The 23,926-nt window shown below is 51.5% G+C and overlaps 1 protein-coding gene across 1 annotated transcript; it reads left to right on the top strand.

The window, feature by feature from the left end:
* Positions 1 to 11,685: 11,685 nt before the first annotated feature.
* EDN2 (endothelin 2) lies at positions 11,686 to 17,016 on the top strand. Its single transcript, XM_053998803.1, has 5 exons — positions 11,686 to 11,781; positions 12,071 to 12,203; positions 13,304 to 13,423; positions 14,182 to 14,286; positions 15,008 to 17,016. Exons 1-5 carry the CDS (start codon positions 11,724 to 11,726, stop codon positions 15,117 to 15,119), a joined length of 528 nt encoding a protein of 175 aa, XP_053854778.1. The 5' UTR covers positions 11,686 to 11,723; the 3' UTR covers positions 15,120 to 17,016.
* Positions 17,017 to 23,926: the final 6,910 nt, after the last annotated feature.

The raw sequence follows: 23,926 nt of genomic DNA, 5'->3' as shown, positions 1-23,926 counted from the left end.
AGTGACAAAGGAGGTGGTTTGTGGCATCCAGGGGATGTCAGACATAACTAAAGCGTGGCCTTCAGAGCCAAAACCACCCAGAGCAGCCCCAGGCTCCTGCCCAGCAGCTCCTGATGGAAAACTGCTCCATCAGCTGGGGCTGGAGGAGCTCAGAAACACCACAGCAGCCAGGGGAATTCCTGGAGGTAAAGAAGAGAAACAGAGATTCCTCTTCTCTTCTCTTCTCTTCTCTTCTCTTCTCTATCTCTTCCTTTCTCTTTCTCTTCTCTCTTCTCTTCTCTTCCTCTTCTCTTCTCTTCCTTCTCTTCTCTTCTCTCTCTCTTCTCGTTCTCTTCTCTTCTCCTTCTCTTCTCTTCTCTTCTCTTCTCTTCTTCTCTTCTCTCTTTTCTCAGCCCCTTCCCTTCCCTTCCCTTCCCTTCCCTCCCTTCCCTTCCCTTCCCTCCCTTCCCTTCCCTTCCCTTCCCTTCCCTTCCCTTCCCTTCCCTTCCCTTCCCTTCCCTTCCCTTCCCTTCCCTTCCCTTCCCTTCCCTTCCCTTCCCTTCCCTTCCCTTCCCTTCCCTTCCCTTCCCTTCCCTTCCCTTCCCTTCCCTTCCCTTCCCTTCCCTCCTTCCCTTCCCTTCCCTTCCCTTCCCTTCCCTTCCCTTCCCTTCCCTTCCCTTCCCTTCCCTTCCCTTCCCTTCCTTCCTCTTCTCTCCCCTTTCCCTTCCCCTATTGGGAATTTGGGACAGTGAATAGAAAGTAAAATAAAATATAAAATAAAAATATAAAAAATACAATAAAAAATGAAATAAAATGCAGCCCCGTGGGCTGAATCACAACCACAGTGTTGATGAACATCCTTTACAAATCACTCCTTCACAATCCTCTCCAAAACAATCCCCCTGACTGTTCTGAAACCACCACAGCAGCCGCAGAGGTCACAGAATCAGGCATTGTTTTGGATTTTGTAACACCTCATATCAGCTCTGGAACGGGCTGTGCCACTGGTAGGTTCAAATTTAGATTTCAAACTGCAACACTTGTTTTAATAATGCTAAAATGCTGTTTAAGAGATGAAAAAATTGCAAATTTTGATCACAACAACGCATTCCTGTGACCTGAGATAAAATTACTTCTGAGATTATATATATATTTTAATATATATATAAAATTATGTATATTTATGTAAGTGTATACAAATATTTATATATTTATATAAATATATAAAATTTATTTATATATTTATGTATATAAATGGATAAAAATTTATATATAGTTATATATAATATAATATAATAGTATATAATATATTATATTATATTATATTATATTATATTATATTATATTATATTATATTATATTATATACTATTATATTATATTATATACAACTATAATATATAACATAATAGTATTATGTACTATAATATAATATAATATAATATAATATAATATAATAGTACATAATAGTATATAATATGAGTATATCATAATATATTAATATATAAATATATAATAATGTGTATTGTTATAATATATAATATATAATATATAATATATAATATATAATATATAATATATAATATATAATATATAATATATAATATATAATGCATTATGTATTATATATAATATATAATACATTATGTATTATATATAACATATTACATATTATATATTATATAGCATATAGCATATAGCATATAGTGTATATTTTATAATTATATTTATATTTATAGTATTTTATTTATTATATATTATATTTATATTATATATTTTTTTTTAAAAATATGAAACTCCAAATACTTTGACATCGTTTTAGGTCGGAATAGAAAACGACAGAATTTCCAGCGGAGCAGAAAATCGCCTTGCTCCCCTCAGCTTTGATCCCCCCGGACTTGGAGTCCAACCCCCAGAGGTGCGGGCTGGGAGAATGGAATTTCATGGCAAACTGGTTAACCAGTAACCGAAATTACAGCTCCATCTGGCCAAGGGCAGAGACATCCAGCGAGGAGACACTGCCCAGACTGATCCCGTGCCAAGTCCTCCTTGGGATTCCTCAGCACCTAATTACTCCCACTTTAATTAAACTTTCTCGTACGACTTTCCTTGTTTCCTTCCCTAACTGATCTGCTGCTGGAGCCTCTCATCTCCTCCCAAAAAGAGCTGGATGGAAATTATGACCATCTTGGAGATGTTTTTGGTTGTTTGTTTTTTTTTTTTTTTTTTCCTCCAAATCGAGTGTTTCTGACTTCTCTTAAAAACAAGATGGTTTGGAAAGTTGCAAGTCTGATTAAAATGTGGTATTTTGGCAGGAGAATTTTTTTTTTTCCCCCCCGCTACAATTATGAGTCCCTGAGTAAAGAAAATTAAACAAATTCAATCATTTTGCAACAAATTGCAAGACTGAGAGCTGGAATAACTTTACTGAAGGTAAAAGATCTCAAAAACTCAGGAGGTAATTTCTCCTCTAGCCCTAATTGAGGGGGAAAGTGAGATATTCTCAGTGTTCATAACTTCCAGTGTTTCTGCATCAGCATTTTTTCTGGAAAACCTTTGTAACCCCAGAGGGTGCTTCCCTGGATCTGCACATTGTTCAGAACAATGGGATCCGTCCTGCAGGCGGCACAATCAATGCCCCAAAGCACCAATAAACCATATCAATAATTAATAATTAACCCCCTATTAAAGTGATGAGGTGTAAAGGGCAGACACTTGCATTTTGTTTGTTTTCCTCGCTTTTCTCCCAGCTTTATGTCACCATCCAGAGGGACTTTGGCAGCCTGGGGAGGGGGGCCTGGGAGAGCCCCGTGGGGTCACAAAGGCCCAGTGCAAGGTCCCACACCTGGGGAATCCCAAAGGCGAGCAGGGGCTGGGGGGATGGATCAAAACCAGCCCTGGGGGGAAGGAATTGGGGATTTTGACGGGTTAAAAGCTCAGCAGCGAAGGTTTGCAGCCCCAAAACCACCCCCTTGTCCAGGGCTGCATCAAAGGAATCCTGAGCAGCAGGTGGAGGGAGAGGATTCTCCCTCTCTGCTCTGCTCAGGTGATTCCTCACCTGCAGAGCTGCCCCAGCCCTGGGAATTCCAACAGCAGCAGCACCTGGAGCTGCTCCAGGGCTGGAGCCCCTCTGGAGCCAGGCTGGGAGAGCTGGGGGTGCTGCCCTGGAGAGGAGAAGGCTCCAGGGAGAGCTCAGAGCCCCTGCAGGGCCTGAAGGGGCTCCAGGAGAGCTGCAGAGGGACTGGGGACAAGGCCTGCAGGGACAGGACTCAGGGAATGGCTCCCAGTGCCAGAGGGCAGGGCTGGATGGGATCTTGGGAATTGGGAATTGTTCCCTGGCAGGGTGGGCAGGGGCTGGGCTGGAATTGCCAGAGCAGCTGGGGCTGCCCCTGGATCCCTGGCAGTGCCCAAGGCCAGGCTGGACACTGGGGCTGGGAGCACCTGGGACAGTGGGAGGTGTCCTTGCCCATGAGCTTTAGGGTCCATTCCCACCCAAACCATTCTGGGATTCTCTCTTTAACTTCTGCCTTGTTCTCTGCATCAGTTTCTGCCCCTGACTGATTTTTGCAGCTCCCTTACCCCATTTTACCCCACACATCTCCCCTGGAAAAATAGAACCTAGAAGGGGAGGTCAGGAATGGATTTAAAGAGAGGTCAGGAATGGACTTAAGCTCCTGAACATTTCCAAACTGATTGTTTGAAGTCACTTCGTGTGCTGGCATCTGACCCTGGAGCACCTCGGGAAGGGGGATTTGTACCTGTCCAGGTGGCAGGAGCTTGTCCCAGCTGGAAGCAGCCCTGTTGCACAAGCTGCTCTCCTGCACTTGCTGCAGAGGCTGGGGCTCACAGAGCTGAGGCAGCTCCCAGGTGGTGATGAATTGCATGACACCTACTGTAATTATAAATTCCAGGTCACTCATCGTGCTGGAAAGCTGAAGGGGTTCAGCCATCAGGGTGGAGTCAAGGCAGACATCCCTGTTAAGGTGTTCCAATGAACACTCAACACACGAGGAATGTCTCCACGGGGCTGTTTGAGCACTCTGCACTTTGCTTTTCTTGCCTTTTGGGCACAAAAATGTGTGATCAGGCAGGCACACGGGACTGCCTGTAATTGTCATTCACTTTATTTAAAAAACTCCTTTCTTAACTGCAAATATTCCCTTTTCCATCCACAGAGGAAGGGTGAAACACGCTCTGCTTCCCAGGTGGTGAGGAAAGGAGCAGGAGCTGGGAGCCTTTGGAGTCCTGACATTTCCAAAAATCCTCAGATTTCTTGATATGGGAGAGCTGCAATTTTTTTCAGTGTTTCTCTTTTCGAGAGCTCCCAGAACAGGATGGAAAGGCATCATCAGGAGCACATTTATTATGATTTTAAAGTAACTGAAAAGCCAGATCAGGTCTGTGGCCTGTGACAGTCACCAGCAGAAGGCAGTGCCACAAGGGGCCTGGTTTGGCTGCTCCTGAAGGTTTTACCCAGGTCTAAGAGAACAGGAGAGCCCTGCATGAAGCTGAATGTGCTGATCACACATCTACACATTTCCAATACTCCCAGTTTATCCAGTGCCCCCCTGGATTTAATTCAGCCTCCCCCCACTTTTATCTGACTCAAAGCTTGGTCACTTTGTGTAAATTTAATGACATTTGTGTACCAGAGTCAGGATCACCTCAGACTGCACACAGACTGACTGATCTTTGCAGCTCCCTTACCCCAACTCACTCCACACATCTCCCCTGGAAAAACAGAACCTGGAAGGAGAGTTCAGGACATTTCACAGGTCTCGGAGACATTCACTTTGTTTTCTCCCCCCAAGACCAAGGTCACAGCTCTCTCTCTCTGCCTGACAGACATCCCAGGGCATCCCATCAGCACCAGAATCCCAGGAACACCAAAGGTCCTGATCAGTGGCTCCTGAGCGCTCCAGTTTAGGGGCAAAGCCCTGCAGAAAGGGATCAGGATCTGCTTCCATTCCTGGCTTCCCACTTTGCTGTCCCACAGCCACTGGCAGCCAATGGAATTCGAATTCTTGGGCAGGAAAGTGTCACCAGGTCCTTCAGGACAGCACCTCTGGCTTTGTGTCTTCTGCCTGAAGAGATGGATATCCCTGGATATCAAAACTGGATAATCCATCCCTGCAGAACAGAACTGGATAATCCATCCTTGGGGAACAGAACTGGATAATCCATCCTGGAGAGCAGAACTGGATAATCCATCCTTGGGGAACAGAACTGGATAATCCATCCCTGGATATCAGAACTGGATATTCCATCCTTGGGGAACAGAACTGGATAATCCATCCTGGAGAGCAGAACTGGATAATCCATCCCTGGGGAACAAAACTGGATAATCCATCCTTGGATATCAAAACTGGATAATCCATCCCTGGGGAACAAAACTGCATAATCCATCCCTGTATATCAGAACTGGATAATTCATCCCTGGGGAGCAAAAATGGATAATCCATCCCTGTGGAGCAGAATTGGATAATCCATCCCTGAGGGAACAAAACTGGATAATCCATCCCTGTGGAGCAGAACTGGATAATCCATCCCTGCAGAAGGGAACTGGATAATCCACCCTTGGGGAACAGAACTGGATAATCCATCCCTGCGGAAGAGAACTGGATAATCCATCCCTGGATATCAGAACTGGATAATCCATCCGTGAATATCAAAACTGGATAATCCATCCTTGGATATCAAAACTGGATAATCCATCCCTGAGGGAACAAAACTGGATAATCCATCCCTGCAGAAAGGAACTGGATAATCCATCCCTGAGGGAACGAAAGTGGATAATCCATCCCTGGATATCAGAACTGGACAATCCATCCTTGGGGAACAGAACTGGATAATCCATCCGTGAATATCAGAACTGGATAATCCCTGGAAAGCAGAACTGGATAATCCATCCCTGAGGGAACGAAAGTGGATAATCCATCCCTGGATATCAAAACTGGATAATCCATCCTTGGGGAACAGAACTGGATAATCCATCAGTGAATATCAGAACTGGATAATCCATCCTTGGATATCAAAACTGGATAATCCATCCCTGCAGAGCAGAACTGGATAATCCATCCCTGCAGAAGGGAACTGGATAATCCATCCCTGAGGGAACGAAAGTGGATAATCCATCCCTGGATGTCAGAACTGGATAATCCATCCCTGAGGGAACAAAACTGGATAATCCATCCCTGGATATCAGAACTGGATAATCCATCCCTGCAGAGCAGAACTGGATAATCCATCCCTGCAGAAGGGAACTAGATAATCCATCCCTGAGGGAACGAAAGTGGATAATCCATCCCTGGATATCAGAACTGGATAATCCATCCCTGAGGGAACAAAACTGGATAATCCATCCCTGCAGAGCAGAACTGGATAATCCATCCCTGCAGAAGGGAACTGGATAATCCATCCCTGAGGGAACAGAACTGGATAATCCATCCCTGAGGGAACGAAAGTGGATAATCCATCCCTGGATATCAGAACTGGATAATCCATCCCTGAGGGAACAAAACTGGATAATCCATCCCTGGATATCAGAACTGGATAATCCATCCCTGCAGCTCACCATGATGCCAGGCAATATCAGCCTCATTCCTCCAGGCTGGCCCTTGGCACAGGGCAGTGCCCCACCACGGGGACAGACCCTTCCTGTGTCACAGCCTGCCGCCCCGGGATGTCACAGGTGGTCCTTGCCAAGGCCACCTGCCCCTTCCCACCTCCCTGGGAAGGATGGAGCCGGCACATCCCAGGATCTTCCCCTCCCTGTGCGAGCCCGCCTTCAGCCCTGGGAACACCTTCGTGTTTGTGGTGTGGGCAGAGGCAGCAGTGCCAACGCCTGGGGCCAGGCTGCCTCTGCCCACCCCTGAGAGGGACCCTGGGGTTCCCTGGGAGCCTCAGGATGGGAAAACACATGAGGAACCCCACTGTGACCACGGCAAACAGCCCTTGGGGGTGTGTTCAGCCAGACCTCAAACACAGGGCAGGACAAAGCTGTTATCAGCAAACCACGCACGCATTCATGGCTTTGGGTTTCTCTCTTCAGGACTGCCTGGGGCTCACTGAGGTCCCTTTTGCTGCTGAAATCCCACGTCCAGCTCCAGCAAGAGGTGTCACCTCTCCTGGGAGAGCACAGAAGGGACAGCCCAGCTCAGGGTGGCTGTGGGGAAACCAGCTGGGGCCTTGAAGAGCAGATCTTGGAGAGGTGAGTCTGGATTTTCAGTAACAGCCCAAGAACAAAGCCCCTGAGGGATGCCCAGCTCTCCCAATCCTCCCATGGCACCAGTCCCCATCAACAGAAAGGAGCCAAAAGGGAATTCAAGAGCTGCCTCAGGAGAGGCCTGGATGCTGCAAATGAACTTCAGGATATTCTCCATGGAGCTGACTTTAAGCCAAAATAAGGAGAAACTGGGATCTGGAGGATGCCTTTATATTATTCATGTTGTTTAGTAGCCTTAAAAACGAATAATAATAAAAAAATTGTTGAAAAAATTGTTGAAATTATTGAAAAAATTCTGTTGGAATTCCCCAACCACCCCTGTTTGTGCAGGACTCTCTCCTGAGCCATCCTCAGCACCTTTGGAATCCCATGGGCAACGCTCCAGATTCACTCTGTGCCAGCTCACGGCCCCGCAGAGCTGATGAAACTGCCCCTTTGCCTTCCAAGCATCCAGACCATGCGCTCACCCTTTCTCAGTGTGTGAAACATCTCCTTCAGCCTCTCTGCGCCTCACTGAGATCCTCCCTTGTCAGCAGAAAGCTGGGATTTATTACAGCTGGTGTGCTGAGCTGGGGAGGGCAGGGGGGGCAGCGAAAATCCCAAAGGAAGCCTCACTTGACAATGTCTCTTTCCTACACTTCCTCACAGCGGCTCCGTGGGGGATGACCAACGGTGGAAAAATGTTGCTCATGTCCCGGGACAAGAATTATGATTATTTGCTGGGCTGCCATCCACCATGGGGAATTCTGGCTCGTGACATCAGCCCATTGTTCCTGCTGGTGCCAGGAGCACGCTGGGATCCCGAGTGCTCAATGGTTAAAGGCCTTTCCTGTTTGCTCACTCCTTGTTTCCAAACAGTGCCGCTCGCGAGGGCCGCACGGGATGTCTCCTGTCTTGGGCTGCTTTGTCCCTTTCGTCATGTCTGCCTGGAACTCCTCACAGTGACATGAACAATGTGCTCCCGCAGTCAGAAACAAAAGGGAAAAAATAACTGCAGGAGGCAAAGCCCATCTTTGGCGTTTGGGACCCCGTGCACGCCTTTGTTCCTTCTCTGGGAGCTGTGTTTGTGCAGCACGGCCCGGCCCTCCTCCAGCCCTGTTGTTTTTCTTTGTGATTTTAGTGTGGTGATAGTGCCAGGAGGGTTGGCCTCGGGAAGCTGGCTCTTGATCCTTATCAGGGGAACAACGAGGACAGTGGCAGGAGCTGTGCAGGTTCTCTGTGCTCCAGGGGTCAAGGAGAGCCACAGCTCCCAGTGCGGGCTGGTCCCCCAGCCCACAGCATGAGGGGATCCAATCTGTGGGTTTGGGGCACCAAAATATGAGATCCAAAGGTGTTTGAGGGTGCCCAAAGATGGTGAAGGGTCAGGAGGGGCCACAGCAGGAGCAGCTGAGGGCTCTCGGTGTGTGCAGCTGGAGCAGGGCACACTGAGGGCAGAGCTCAGGGATCTGCAGCTCCTCCCGAGGGGCAGCTCCCAGCTCTGCTCTGGGACAGGGACAGCAGCCAGGGCACGGCTGGAGCTGGGCCAGGGCAGCTCAGGCTGCAGCTCAGGGAAAGGTTCTTCCCCAGAGGGTGCTGGCACTGCCCAGGCTCCCCAGGGAATGGGCACAGCCCCGAGGCTGCCAGAGCTCCAGGGATGCCCAGGGTGGGGCTGTTGGGGGGTCTGGGCAGGGCCAGGAGCTGCACTGGATGGTCCTGGTGGGTTCCATGATTCAACCTAAACCAAGCAGGTCCCCTTGGAACCACCACAGACACCAGAATAATCACTGAACCATGGAATCACTAAGGTTGGAAAAGACCTCCAAGATCACTGGGTCCCCCCTGCTCTGTGGGATGTGTTTGGTGCTGAAGCAGCTGCTTCACCTTCTCTCTGGGCATTCTCCCTCACAAGCCCTAAAGGCAAAACAACTTTTTAAAGTTGTTAAGTTATGGTTTTTCCACAGCAACTCTTTAGCTCTGGACAAAGCTCTTAGAGCTGGGTCAGTTCAAAAAGCCAGTTCAGTGCCAGCCTCACCTCTTCTCTGCAGGGTTCCCACATCCCCACTAGAAACAGAGGCATTCATCCCTAGCCCCACATCATCTGGGATCTTTGAAGCTCTGGTGCCAAACATCCCAAGGTGTGCTGCTCAGGTTGGTGCCTGCTCAGCACAGGAAGGCTTTTCCTGGAGAAAAACAAAAAAAGAATTCAGGCTCCCTTCCACTGACACCGATGAGCACGAGGGTGTAACATTTGCTCCATTTTCAGTCTGCTGGGATTTATGGGAAATGAAGACAACAATTGAGAAATCCTTGGATGAAAGGCCTGGTTTGTGAGGTGTTTTTGCACCTGGCATGACAGGCAGATAGCAGCAGACATCTGGGCACTTCCAGCCACACGCAGACTGCAGACAGGTACGTGGAGCTCCAGGTGCTCCTTGGAAATGTGAGCTGGGTGACAGAGCCCCGGCCACAAAAGGTGGAGGACATTCCTTGAACCCACATGCCCAAATCCTGGGTTACCCTGAGACTGTGGTTCCTTGCCCGAGGCACGAAGTGTGACAGGGCTGATCCTTTCAGCAAACCAACCCTGCGGAGTGGCAGCGCCCGCGGCTCCGTCCCAGCCCTCAGCGGCAGCACCCCTTCAAAGACAGCGCCCTTTTTTGTATAAAATGATGTCATTTACTGGCCAGCCTTCCCTCGGGGTGAGCAAACACGGCTGCGTTGCCTTCCCCACGTCCAGGGGATCGTCTTTCAGCCCGCAGTGACCAGGATGAGGAGTGCAGGAAGGGGAGCCAAGGCAGATTTATTGTATCACTGGGCTGGCATCTGGAATGTCACACACAACTCTGACATAACTCTGAAACTTGGCACAGCTGGAATATGGGTAGTAACAGGTAATGCTGCTTTTGTGTTTCCCTGTTTTCTTTAGAATAATTGTTGCATTGGCACAGAGGTTAAACACTTCCCTCTGTTTGCTTTGTTTTATGAGCTCTGTCTTTATTTTCTTATTAATTTATCATTTGCACTCTTCCTGATTTTCTCTGCCTGACACATCCCCTGCTCTGTTATTTCCATGGTGTGCCCATACATACATTTTTCATCCACTCTGGCCTCTGTGCCCCCTCTCTTCATGCCCTCTGTAAATGTCTGTGCTCTCCTGTGCAGTTCCTTTGCTCCCGCTGGTTTTTCCCTGCACACACCCGCTGTGTGCATTTTGCACGAGCACAGAGAGGAATTCCCACTGCTGCTTGGACCGAGGGAATGTCAAATCCTCCTGACTTTTCCTGCAGGACTGCAGTCATCACCTGTGTTACTTCCATGAGCTGCTGTGAGCAGAAGCTCTGGCTCAGGAGCCGTTTTCCTCAGTCTCCCTCCCTGCACTTTTCCTTATTTCCCTTTCCTTTCCTGCACGCACGTGTTCCTGTGCATGAGACCTCACTGTGGCTGCAATTGCCACCACCTTGCCCATGACAACAGGGTCATAAAAGCTGAACTGTGCATGGTAAACAAATAAAATACACTCCCTTTCCCAAGAAGCTTTTGAGAACTTCTTGCAAAAGGCAAACGTGGTGATTTTGCTTTTCTAAACCGCTCGCAGGATTTGCCCGAGATCTGCCATGTCTGGAGCTGCCATTCCCAGCTGGATCAGTGGTCCCAAGGAATTCAGGGTGCCTGGAAGCTGTGATCCATCCCTGGCATGGTCAGGACCCAACACTTCCCCAGAGGAATTTCCTGCTTCTGCCTGACACACCACGGGCAAGGTGAAGGGCTTTGACTCCTCCTGGTGCATGCCAGCAGTGACTGTGCTTCACATGATTCGCATCCTAAAAATGTGCAGATAATGTCAAATGTGCCACATGGATGCCGAAGCGAAATTAGACGGTGCACGGGCAGATTTATTGCAAGATATTTTAATTGCTCAATGTAACAAAAGTCATAAAGTTGATTTAGAGGAAAAAATAGAGGAGAGAGAGAAAGCCAAAACTGTCATTGCACAAACTGAGCAGCAATTTTAAGTGAGCTTATAAATTTATATTTTTATTAAAATATAGTGAGTCAAACTAAGACATTTCAAGTGAAAACTTGACTTTGATCTTGAATCCTGCCCAGTTTGTGCAGTTTAAAGCATCCCCCGGGGCCGGAGGGCTCCCAGGGGGACACTGCCTGCAGACCCCGCTGCGCTCGCTGCCTTCACCCGCAGCCCCAGCCCCGCTCGGGATCCCTCGGGGCACACTCCGCACACGGTCCCGCCTCACCGCATCCCGGCCGGGGAGACTTTTCCCACTCCCCGGCACTTTCTCCCCGGAGCTCCCCAGGCAGAGGAACCCGAGGAATCCTCCAGGGAGGAGCGGGGGGTCCGCGCCCGCCCCACGCGAGCCCGGCGTTCCCCGGGGGCGGAGCGGGTGACGCGCCGGGCCGGGGCTATAAAGCACCTGCCGGGCGCCCGCCGGCTCCAGACGCAGCGCGGCAGCTCCGCTGGAAGAGCTGGGAGAGGAGGAAAAGCCCAGGAGAAGCCCCAAAGCCGCCAGCGCAGAGCCGCGGTCATGGGCAGCCACTCCGCCGTGCTGCTGGCGCTCGCCCTCTGCGCCCTGCTGGAAGCCGGTGAGCCCCGGGCTGGAGCGGGGCTCGGTGCCCCGGGGGTGCCCGCACGGGAGGGGGGGAGCCCCTGCGCCCCCTCGGTGCGGGGAGGAGGCCAGGGGAGCCCGGGGTGGGCGCAGAGGCCGCGGGAGCCGTGCGGGACCCTCGCTCCGGGGAGCCCCCGGGGCTGTGCGCGTCCCGGAGGAGCCGCAGCCTCACCGCGCTCCCGCCGGCAGCGGGACATCGCCGCGACCCTCAGAGGGGACACACGGACGGGCCGCTCATCCCTCCCTCCCTGTGCTGCTTGCCGCAGGTCTGGGCCATCCCCCGCCCGAGTCGCACCTGGCCGCGCGGCCGAGGAGCAAGCGATGTTCCTGCAACAGCTGGCTGGATAAGGAATGCATCTACTTCTGTCACCTGGACATCATCTGGGTCAACACACCTGGGTGAGCAGGAGCGCGGCGCTCGGGCTGCTCTGCTGATGGGCAGGGGCTGTACCTTCTGCTGGAGGAGGGTGGGAAAGGGTCCCGGTGCTCTGCGGCTCTGGCAGCACCTGCTCCAAGGTGCACGGCCAGCCCAGAAAGGGACAAACTGTGCTGCTGCTGCGGCTGCTGCGGCGTTTGTCCAACCCCCTGCTCAGAAGGGATAGCACAGGGCGCTGCTTCCTCCCGGGCTCGGCTTTTCCTGAGGTTTGCACCTCTGCAAGCCCGCAGCAACAGCGAGATGTTGTGGCTGCGAGTCAGAAAAGTTCCTCTCCCCGCTCGCACGCCGTAACCCAGGCTGCTGCCTGCCAGTATTGTTAATGAGACAGTGGTGGGCTGGCACTGCGGGCCGCGGCTGCCAAGTCCTGCCCTCAGGAATGCCGAAGCAGCTTTCCCAGCGCTTTCAGACCAATGGCCATCGCACTGGAGCACAACACATGCGCTCAGGTGTGGTTATAATCGTGCTCGCTGGCATGCATTTACAACTCGCTGCTTGCTCGGGGAATAGTTGCAGTGGCTGCCAATCCTGCAGCCTCTGGGAGAGGAGATTGCCATCAGAGATGGAGCAGGAGTGTGCTCGCAGCTCTGGGAGCAGGCTGCGAGCACCAGAACCCGCTCTGGCCCCGAGACACGTCGGGCTGTGCTGTGTCCTGTGTGTTAAACCTGCGGGGAAGGAGAGCGCTGACAGCCCAGCCGTGCTGGGGCTGCTGGGCTGGGCCAGCCCTGCTCCTCAGGAGCTGTGCCACCCATGGGAGCCGCCAGCTCGCCCAGCCCATGTGGCAACCCTTGCACAGGCACCTGGGCTGCTGCAAGGAGAGAAAACTCCCGTTCCCAGCCAGCACAGAGCGGCCATCTCCCGGCAGGGAGGGGTGGGGTGCGGAAAGCAGTAGGTGGGAGAGGAGCTGGAGTTTAAAGCTCAGACCTCAGTGACCTTTTCACCTTCTGTCTATAGATGAGTCTTTTATTATCCTGGCACTGCCTTGGCTGCCTCCCAGCACGCTGGTACAAGCCTGCTGGCCAATAAAAAGCTGGTGGCATAGCTGAATTCCTTTGTTTTTTCCCAGGCACACCGCTCCCTACGGCTTGGGCAGCCCGCCAAGGCGGCGCAAGAGGTCCGCGGGCAGGTGCGAGTGCTCGCACTCCAGGGACAGCATCTGTGCCACCTTCTGCCAGGGCAGGCCTGGGTAAGCGCTGGGAGTGTCCCCGGGGGCTGCTCAGGGAGGAGGGACAGGCAGGGCTCAGGAGCTCCCTGGGGATGGCTCTTTGCCAACAGCTGGGACTTGTCTGGTGGCTTTTTTCTCCCTCCTGAGAGCCCTGGCGGTGTCACCGGGTGGTTTGGGTGTACAAGGGTCCCTTCAGCAGCTGAGAGGCAGCAGTGCCACCTCCATCCCTGCTGCTGCTGCTGCCAGGAGCCTGGGGAAGCTCTGGCTTTGCTGGTGGGGATGGGACAAGTGAGCATGTGGAGCTTTGGGACACCAGTGTCCCCTGCTCAGAAGGGAGAGCTGGCAGCACCCTGGGAATGGGGACAAGTGAGGGTGTGGAGCTTTGGGACACCAGTGACCCCTGCATGGCTCAAGGGGAGCAGAGCAGGACTGCTCTGAGCCGGGACTCAGCAGCCCCAAGTGTCCCGTGGCCACCCCTGTTTATGGCGCATGTGGGGTGTCAGTTCAGCTCCAGCAGCGCTGCTGAAGGGAGGTGAAGTCGCTGTCATTAATTCCACAGCCAGGCAATAGTTACAATCCCCAATCATTCATTTTGCCTGTGAATAGAGGAGCGCTGGCACGAGGGAATAGCAGTCAAAGTAAGCCGTGAATAGCTCCCAAATAGCTGCAATTAACCCTTCAAAGCTGTGCATTCAGCTGTCTGTCACCCGGCCAGGCCCCCCCTGAGCTCCCCACAGCCTGGCTGTGGGTGGCTCAGGCTTCTCCTCTTGCTCTTTTAGGTACCTCCAGAGTCTGAAGCTCCCCGTGAGCTCTGGAGCATCAGCGAAGTCTCTGCAGAGCGGTGCCACGAGGCCTCCCCATCATGGGCTGCTGAGAGCTCTCAGGTGAGCAGGGCACCTAAACCCACTCTGATCATTCCTTATGAGCACTTGAAGATGGGTGGTTGTGGCCCCAGGCTGCAGTTCCCACTCGGATCTGACCTTCTGCCTCCTGCTGTCGCCTCTAAAAGAGGAGGCTTGGCTGTTTCTGCTCTCTGTGGCACCGAAGGCTCCATCTGAGCAGCCAGGGCTGCGTGTGCCCTTCCCAAACCACAGCAGTGCCACACAAAATGTAATTCTTGGTTGGAGGGGGGAGTTCCTCTGATGTGGGGCAGGCAGATGGGTGATGGACAGAGGAGGGAGAGGGGGATGGCATCGTGCAGGAAGATAATTTATGGGGCAGCAACTTTGGACTAAAGGACAGAGCTTTTCTAAGCCCACATCAGGGAATTGTGGGGAGAAACAACAACTCCAGGAGTGTAACTGAGCTAAAGGGAGGTGGCAAATCAATGAATTGGTGGCAGTTAAATCAGAGGCAATGGGGATGCTTTCTGAAAGGCAGATTTGGGGAAGCAGCACTTTGAGTCATCCTTAAATCCCCTGCCGAAGTTGGGTTTGATGGAGCTCTGTGCCTTAATGGAGCTGTGGACAGAAATTCCTGCTCCTCCTTCCCCATCTCCTGCCTCCCAGCAAATAGTGGTGGGGGGTAGATAAATGTCACAATATGGGGTACTGAGTAGGGGGCAGATGGGCTGGAGAGTGACCACGGTGTCCCTTCTGTCCCCAGGGACCTCAGGGTCTCCAGCCCACGCTCCGGCAAACGACAGCAGCGCTCCCGGCGGGACACACAGCCACCAGCTCTGCCTTGGGAAAAAAACATCTGGAAGAAGAAGAGATAAGAGACAGGTGCACACCAAGCTCACCAGAAGAATTTGGAGTCCCGTGGGTGCCACCAGCTCTGCTGTCGGTTGTTAGAGCTGAAGGGAAGGCCGTGAGTGGAAGGGAAGGAAGTGGAAGTCTCCGTGTTCCTGCTGCATGAACCAGCGCTCAAGGGACTGCTGCAAAGGGAAAAACTGTCTCTCCATCCAGCCAGAGAAGTGTCCTGGAGCTGAATTGTGCCCTTTTGGATCAGGCAAGGGTCGTGCTGGAGCAGCACTGGCCGGACTGTGCCCTGGAGCCCTCGGCAGGGGCTCAGCCCACGCACGGCGGGGGTGAATCACAGCCAGGGGCTCTGGGCAGGGCTGGACCAGGCAGCACCGAGCCCAACACTGCCCTGGGCTGCTCTGCCTGGAGCTGTCTGAGCCTGGGCCCATCCAGAGGGGTTTGGCTGCTCACTGTAGTCAGGGATGAGCTGTCTCCAGCCCAAGCCCACCTTTGCACTATTTTCTCTTGTCAGTCAGTGCCCATGGACGAGGCTCCCGTGGTGGAACAGCTCCCAGTTTGTATTAAAGTTTATTTCATCATCTTCTGGAGCCAGCTGAGCAGTCAGGGCACTCACTGGCTGAGAAATCTCTGGGGTGGATTCCCACTGAGGCCCTGGCTGTGGTTGAGGTGCAGGATCAGTTACCCCAGGGATGGCACCAAACCCAGGTGGGGCTGGGCTTAGGAGCCCCCAGCCCCCACAGCCAGGGGAGGGTGAGCAGAGCCCTGGGGTGGGTCAGCGACCCCATCTCATCTCCTTGGACATACCCTCAGTGAGGACTTCCAGCTCCTGAACATCCCAACCTTCTCCCAGCTCTGCCCGGAGGGAAGGGCTGGGGCAGGGGGAGGGGTGGTGGGCAGAGGGCACGCAAAGCCTGGCTTGCTGCCTGGCTTAGGTCAGCTCTGAGACGGGCTCTGGACAGTGAATGAGCAGTCAGGGCTAGCAGGCCACCGTGGGAAGGGCAGTGCAGCAGGTGAGGGGCAGCCAGGTAGGAGTGATGAGGAGGGAAGGAACAGGGGCTGGAACTGGCTGATCTCTAAGGTCCCTTCCAACCCAAACCCCTGTGATTCTGTAAGGGAGCACAGCCCTGCCTGAGCTTAGGCTCAGGCTTAAACCCAGATCTGCTGGCCCAGGGGAGAGAAGGAAAAGTTTGGGAAAAACACTGAGCCCAGAGCCTAGAAACCAACCTTGAAAGAAAGAAACCAACCTTGCAGGCAAAGGCAGCCCCAGGGCTCCGGAGCTGTGTCACAAATGCACTTTTGTTTGCCTGGGCAGGCTGAGCTCTGCGGGAAGCCAGGGCTGTCACCTGGGCAGGGCAGGTAAAGAGCTGCTCTCCACTGCTGGGTCCCTCTGCTGCCCACGCCAGGATTGCACAGGAGCTTTGGAAAGGCTGCTTGAAGTTGGTGGTGGACCAAAATCTGAGTCTGTGGCTGTTGCAAGTGTAGTCCCGGTGGACAAGAAAAAGAATTCCTTGATTTTGCCTTAAGCCCCAGAGAGGGGAAAAATAAGACCAATTGATTGTATTGTGGATGAAACAGCAGATTAATCATTTGGTCCCCAAAGCTGCAGAGAATGTTTTAATCTTTGACCTTCTGAAGGTTGGAGTCACTCTAAAAAACCAAAAGAAGAAAATCCTGACAGGGTTTGTTCCAGAGGAAATTTTGCACATGGTTTAATGTGAGTAATTTAAAATAGAACTACTTCTGTAAAGTACTCTGTCAATGTCCTCGTGTGTGTAATGTCCCATCCTTAAGTGACTTACTGCACACCTGCCATATGTAGCATCCTGAAATCTGTATATTTATTTAAATCTATTGATTTTTTTTAGACAGTAATGTTCAAGATATAATTTGTAATAAATAATGACAACAGTCGATGGTACTTTCCTTCCTTATTTGGTGGCTGGGGGGTGGTGGGTGAGGTGAAAGGAATCCAGATGGCCAAAAGAAATGGGAAAGGGAGTGGGAATGGTCCTGGGCACGCTTCAGTTCCAAGTGAACCCATCTAGAATCCCTCTGGCTGACTTAAACCCTCCTTAACTTCAACACCTTCTTCCTTCCTGGCTTTCTCTGGCAGCAGGGATGGGCAGTTACCCCCAGGTTTGTGGATGTGGGACCAGTTTGGATCCTCGTGCCGAGGGATCCTGCTGGTGCCTGCCCATGGTTCAGTCCAGTCCTTCCCCAGCCCTGTGGCTGTGGGTTCAGCAGGGCAGGACAGAGCTTTAGAAATCGGATGGAATCCCATTATTATTATTATTATTATTATTATTATTATTATTATTATTATCCCATCTAGAATTAATGATAAATTCTTATTGTTATTATTATTATTATAATCCCATCTAGAATCCATCTGGCTGACTTAAACATTCCTTATCTTCAGTAGATTGTCCCATCTATTATTATCCCATCTAGATGGGATTGGATCCTACTATTATTATTATTATTATTATTATTATTATTATTATTATTATTATTATTAATTTCAGTTCAAAAGACATAATCTAAAGGATGATGTGAAGATGCTGAAGGCTCAGGAAGGGCCCCAGCTTTTCCTATTCCCTCATTTTCCTGGCTGAGCTGCCTCTCCCATGGCCAAGCCTCCACCCCAGGGCTTGGTGTGAAAAACCAGAGTCCATCAGATGTTCCTGTGACAATAAATCATTGTTCCTGGGACTTTGATGGTAAAGGTACATGATAAAAAAAGGACCTGGAATTACAGGTAACAGGGGGGAAAAAAGTACCTTGGAACACTGCAAATTCCCCATGCGATATGTACAACATCCCCGGTGAAGTTCTCCCCTCTTCTGCCCAACTGAACTCCAGAACAGGCCTGGAACTGTGCCCCTTTTGGTTCATTCCATGGGGTCCTGCTGGGGCTGACTGCAGTGGTGCGAACGAGGGAAATGAGGATTTTCTGCATTTCCCAGGAAAGATTTCCCCATCTCCGCAATGTCCACTGAGCCAGCCCTGGGATTTTATTTGTCCTCCTGAAGTGCCAAAGGAACCTTGGCTAGACCTTGGTCTCAGAGGGGAAATATCCCTGTCTGGGATGCTCAGAGGCTCCTGGCACCAGGGGAACCCCACATTTTGGGAGGTGGGACCACAGGAGATGCTCTCCAGCTCTTCCACAGTGTCTGTTCTTGGGGCAAAGAGAGAAAATCTGAAATAGTCATGGTGGGCTGAGAGTTTTTTTGGGTCCTCAGATCAATTAACAGAGGAAATTTTGACGTAGGAATAATGGGAAATGTTCCAGGGAGCTTCCTCCACATTCAAGTGGGGAAACTTTGGACTCAGCAGTGAGAGGCAGAGAAAGAAATCCTGAGAAGTGCCCTGATCCCAAAAGCTCAGCAGAGCTCCTTGCTGGGATGTCCTACAGCACCCCTCAGTGCCACCAGGACTGAGGGACAGCCTGAGCCTGGCAGGAGCCCCTGGTGGGGCTGGCCTGATGCCAACCTCTGAGCAAAGCCTTCGGGCACAGCTTTAATTACCAGCCCTAATTAGGTAACACCTGAGGGAAGAAGATGCTGAAGAGCATCTTAATTAGGGTGAAAGGGGATAAGAGAGGACTGTGCTTATTCTTGAGGTTATTGAATTTGCTGATAAAGATTAGCTGAAGGAGGCTGGAGGAGGTGTATTTTATATAAATTCTCACAGGTAACAGGAAAGAACAGAATAATAAAACTTGATTTAAGTGGAAAATCCAGGAAATCAGGCAAATTCCAAAGGCAGTTCTGAGTATAAGTGACAGAGCATCTTTAATAAGATCCAGCATTTTACAATTCCCATCAAAATGAACACCTTGTGCCCTGCATGTGACTCTCCTATTTTTCAGAAATTTCTGGAAAAAAGCCCTTCCCTGATGGCCAATAGGCAGCAAACTTCCCTCCTGCACCGTGGGAGAGCAATTTTCTTTTTTTTTTTTTCTTTTTTTTTTTTTTTTTTTTTTTTTTTTTTTTTTTATGGGACTTTGTTCCCTTTTAGTATCTGTTGAACTGGTTCTGCCTGGAGAAGATGTGGTGACATAAAACAGGGTGAAGTTGAAGGAAGCAGCCCCAAACCTGTGGAGGAGACTCTGACCACCAGGAGATTTTGCAGGTAGATTTTACCACAGAAATGGCTTTTGGTGATTTTGGTTTCTCATCTCAGGTGGGCAGGGAGAGGAGGAGAAAACTGAAATGGTCCCACTCACATTAAGGGATCACACAGTTTAAAACGGCATTAATTAGCTGTGCTGGGTAACGAATGAGCTTCAGGTAAGCCCATCCTGGATGAAACTCTGTCCCCTGTGCTGGGGGCAGGGAGGGAGGTGCCACTGGCTCAGCCTGTGCTGGGAATTGTCGTTCCTGAGTGCCTCTGGAAGCACAGCCTGGAAAACAGGGTGAGAACACCTTGCTGAGCATCTGTCCCTGGGAATTAGTGGGAAAACACCTCAAGGGCTGCGTTCTGCGGGGCAGAATGACAAAGCTGATGTGAGAGACTTTCCCAGACTCTGGGATCTCTTCTTGCCTCTGGTGGGGCCGTTCTGGCAGCAGCCACGACTCAGAGCCCTCATAGAGGCTGGAAAATCCAACTGGGAGTTGGGAGAGCCCCCAAGAGGCTGGAAAATCCAACTGGGAGTTGAGAGAGCCCCCACAGAGGCTGGAAAATCCAACTGGGAGTTGAGAGAGCCCCCAAGAGGCTGGAAAAGCCAACTGGGAGTTGGGAGAGCCCCCACAGAGGCTGGGAATCCTCTCCCATGTCCCTCCAAAGACAGGGATGTCCCCTTGGCACATCCTTTCATTCTGACCCCCTTTGCCCATTATCTGCAATATGTGGTACCCAATAAATCACCCTGAAGCTTTTTTTAGTTTTAATCCATGAAAATCTCCACGCCTTCATTCCACAGTGAGACTGTAAAAGTTTAGAGAAGATTTGGGGTGGGGAACGAACCCCTCCCCAGGGATTTGATGGCAAATCCGAGGTGGTGCTCTGTGACTTTGTTGTTAAAAGGGAATAATTTTCCCTCCAGCTCTGTCGCAGGGAGAGGAGGAGGAGGGAGCACACACGAAGCAATTAAGAAAAATGTCTTTGACCTTCAGCAACTTAATCAGTTGCCAGTGTTCTTCCTAATAGTGTGCTAATGGTTAAGTTCTTCTGGCTGCCATAAAAGTGCTATAACTGGAGGCTACAATAAAGTGCTGATCAACCCATCAAGTGAGTCAATCCAAAAGTAATATCTGTCTTTGTAATGACTGTAATAAAAGCCATGCCAAAGCCAGGAGATGACGTGAATAAGAATGCTGCTAAATTATGCTGGGCTGCTCTGCTGGGTGCTTGTGCCACACTTCCAACCCGCTCTGGGGTGACACTGCCACCCCTGCGTGGGGGAGCCAAACCTTGTCTTTGTGTGGTCTCCAAGGACAGTCCTGGGGGGTTTGGACAGATCCCAGCCAAGCCAAGCAGAGTTTTGGTGCAGAAAAAGTGTTGAATTTGGTTTGGTGTTGCATTTGGGTTGGGGCTGCTGATCCTGACAAAATGCAGGAGGGAGGCATCATTGTGATTCCCTCTGTGAGAGGTCAGGGCTGGGAAAAGAGGGAAAAGGGTTTATAAATTTTAGGTATCCTGGTGTTAAATACAGCAGGGTAAAGGTTCCCTGTGCTAAAAAGGGAATGATGACAGGAAGCAGAAAGAGGGGAAAGCCAGGATCAGTCAGGGAGACTCTTCCAAGCACTGGGGTAGATCTGAGGTGCTGGCTGGAAAATCCAACTGGGAGCTGGGAGAGCCCCCACAGAGGCTGGAAAATCCAACTGGGAGTTGGGAGAGCCCCCACAGAGGCTGGAAAATCCAACTGGGAGTTGGGAGAGCCCCCACAGAGGCTGGAAAATCCAACTGGGAGTTGGAAAATCGTTGCCTTCCATGGCAAACACCTGTCCCTGAGTGTTTGCCATGGAAGGCAGTGACCAAACGCCCTTCAAAGGTCACTCACAGGCAGAGGAGCAGAGGGGCAGGAGGATTTTTCCCTGCCTGATGCCTTGTCTGGATTTTCCTGGGAGCTGGGGGCTCTTGGCACCCCCAGGCACTGCCCAGGGCAGGATGGAGCAAGACCCTGTCCACAAGCCAAATTTTGTCTGTGCTGCCCTTTGCACAGACACAGGTGAATAACAGAGCAAACCCCCCTGGAGCCTGGAATCTGCCCCTTGGGGAATTGTCCTGCTGTGCTGGGAGCTGGAGGGAGCACAAAGGGACATCGAGGAACACGGGCTGCTCCCGCTGCAAGGATGGCTGCTGGCTTGGTGAGGAACGACCGCTCACTTTAAAAATTTTAAAAGTCTTATTAAACCGTAACAAAAATGACAACGAAAGGACTAAACAAGGAAAAATTGCAACGCTGGGAGCTGCCCTCGTGGGTACCACGTGGCTGATCGTCTTCAAGAGGGATGCTCAGTCTTTTATACCCCTGGGGGTTGCATCAGCTAACTCTGGGCCCTCCCAAAGTCTGTCAGTCAGCTCTTCTTTGCTGTTTAATGGTGGAGATTGCTTTCTTGTAACTGGATTGGAGGTCAGGTGTTGCCATGCCACGCCTCCCCAGCAACAAGCTCTTCCATTGCCAGCTGCCCCAGGGAAGGGACACACGTGCTGGCCTCTTTCTACCTGCCCTGGACACCCCAGGATGTCTGATGGCAGCGATACAGAGGGGGAAAAAGGAACTATGGGGTGAACAGAGGACATCTAAACTGCGATAATATTCACCCAATATTAATCCCTTAATTGCGAGAGCCAATTATCCATCTATAACAGCTTCCTCCAAAACATCCCGCTGCTCTGGGATCCCTGCGGGCACAAAGGAGCAGGAACCCAGCGTGGAGCTGGGGGCAAACACGGCGCAGCCTTTCAAGGAATTCCTCCCCCATCGGCAGGGAAAACAGGATGCAGGCCACATTCCTGCTCGCATAGACAAGGCTCTCCACAGCAGCACAAACACATTGCTCAGTTCCAATTAAACCCCGGCTTTATATCACCTTGCCGCTGATAAGGCTCTGATTAATGGAAGAATTGTCTTTTTATTTTTTCCCAATAAAGTCCCTGGTGTTAATTGTTTTTTCCCTCTCGCATTTCTCCTTTCAAAGGCGCTTTCGAGGAGGGCTGCTGATTGTGCTGGAAGTGGTGTGGGAACACTTAGTCTCTTCCTGGTTTTGTTTTTTGGGGCTAAGTGCTGCCACTGAGAGCAGCAGGTCCAACAGACAAATCAGCCCAGTGAAATCCTGCCCTGGTGCCTCCTGATAAACAAGTGCAGATTCATGTGTTTGTCCATGACACAGAAAGCGCCAGAACAGTAATTTGGTGACTTTTGCCAGGGTTGTTTCCTCTGCACGGCCAACTTCCCTGGCGGAGCCTCAGGAGCGTAGCAACAGCTCAGCAAAACAAAAGCCAACCACGGCGAGGCTTTAGGAAAACATTATCCCAGTCCCAAGGGTGGGGCTCCGCTTTCCAGAGGAGCTGGGACCGGCCCCAACGGCCCAGGCTGCCTCCTGAACGCCGGGAGCGTCAGCCAAGCTCCCGGGAAGAGCTGTGGATCCATGGGACAGGCAGCAGCTGCTCCATGCCCGAGGGTGATGTCCACGGGTGTCACATGTGCGGCACAGGGCTGGAATCTCCAGGCACAAATGGGTTTTTTTAGTCACCCAAGAGCCTCTCCTCTCCAGAGTGATGGCAGGTGGGAATGGCTCCATCTGCACCTGGTGGTCCAGCCCCTGAGGGGCAGGCGTGTGAGCACGGAGCCACGGACAGGGGTCCCTGCTCAGGGGGACACACCTGATCGTGCCTCTGCCCTGGTGCAGGTGAGAAATCAGGTGAGAAGTCAGGGGAGAAAACAGGCCCTACAGATCCTGGCTCAGGTGTGAACTCAGTGAGAAATCAGGCCCTGCAGATCCTGGCTCAGGTAGGACTCCTGTAAAAACTCAGGCCCTGCAGATCCTGATTCAGGTAAGAACTCAGGCCCTGTAGACCCAGGCTCAGTAAGAACTCAGGTGAAACTCAGGCTCTGCAGACTCTGTCTCAGGTAAGAAGTCAGGCTCTGCAGATGCTGGCTCAGTAAGAACTCAGGCCCTGCAGACCCCAACCCCAGCACCTCTGACACCCAGACCCAGCAGGGACATGTGGCACTCAGCCCCTGAAGGGCCCTGGAGCATCTCTCTGGACACTGCCACCACCCTGGGGACGCTGACGAGGAGACAGTGCTGAATGCCAGATCCACACCTGGGACCTGGAGCTTCTCCCCAGGTGGGCCAGCACGGGGAAAGCCCAGCCAAGAGCTCAGAGGGTGTGGAGGAGACCAGGCAAAGCCAAGCCTGATAAAGCAGGAGGAGATTGTGAACAGGGAAGGGACCAGCCAGTCTGGCCCAGGGGGAAGGTGTCTGAGTTGAAATGCTCGGCTCAAAAGCCCTGCCTGGTGCACAGCAGGAGGTTCTCATGCTGTGAGACCCTGCAGGAAACTTCCAGCTCTCTGTGCTCTGCGCCCTGTCTGGTGACTGTGAGCCAGTCCCCACTGTGAGCAATGATCCTCACTTCCAAAAAATGTAAAAGGTTTATTAAAACCTTATCAAAAATACAACAGAAACTGAATAGAGAAAATATCACAGCGCCAGGAGCAGAGGATTTCCCCACCATGTGCTCACCCACACAGTGGAGGTTTCACCTTTTAACCCTTTGGCCCCTCCCAAGGTTCTGTCCATCGACTCCTCCTTGGCTGCCCAGGGCTGGAGATCACTGCCTGACATCCTGATTGGGGGCAGCTGTTGCCATG

The sequence above is a fragment of the Vidua macroura genome, chromosome 25, assembly GCF_024509145.1.
Source record: "Vidua macroura isolate BioBank_ID:100142 chromosome 25, ASM2450914v1, whole genome shotgun sequence".
Classification (NCBI taxonomy): domain Eukaryota; kingdom Metazoa; phylum Chordata; class Aves; order Passeriformes; family Viduidae; genus Vidua; species Vidua macroura.
This window is presented reverse-complemented; position numbering and strand designations above follow the sequence as displayed.

Excerpts from the sequence above, each read along its gene's own strand:
- EDN2 (XM_053998803.1), top strand. The coding sequence starts at position 11,724 with ATGGGCAGCCACTCCGCCGTGCTGCTGGCGCTCGCCCTCTGCGCCCTG. Across the intron at positions 11,782-12,070 it reads CTGCGCCCTGCTGGAAGCCG|GTCTGGGCCATCCCCCGCCC; the intron begins GTGAGCCCCGGG and ends TGCTTGCCGCAG. Across the intron at positions 13,424-14,181 it reads TTCTGCCAGGGCAGGCCTGG|GTACCTCCAGAGTCTGAAGC; the intron begins GTAAGCGCTGGG and ends TTGCTCTTTTAG.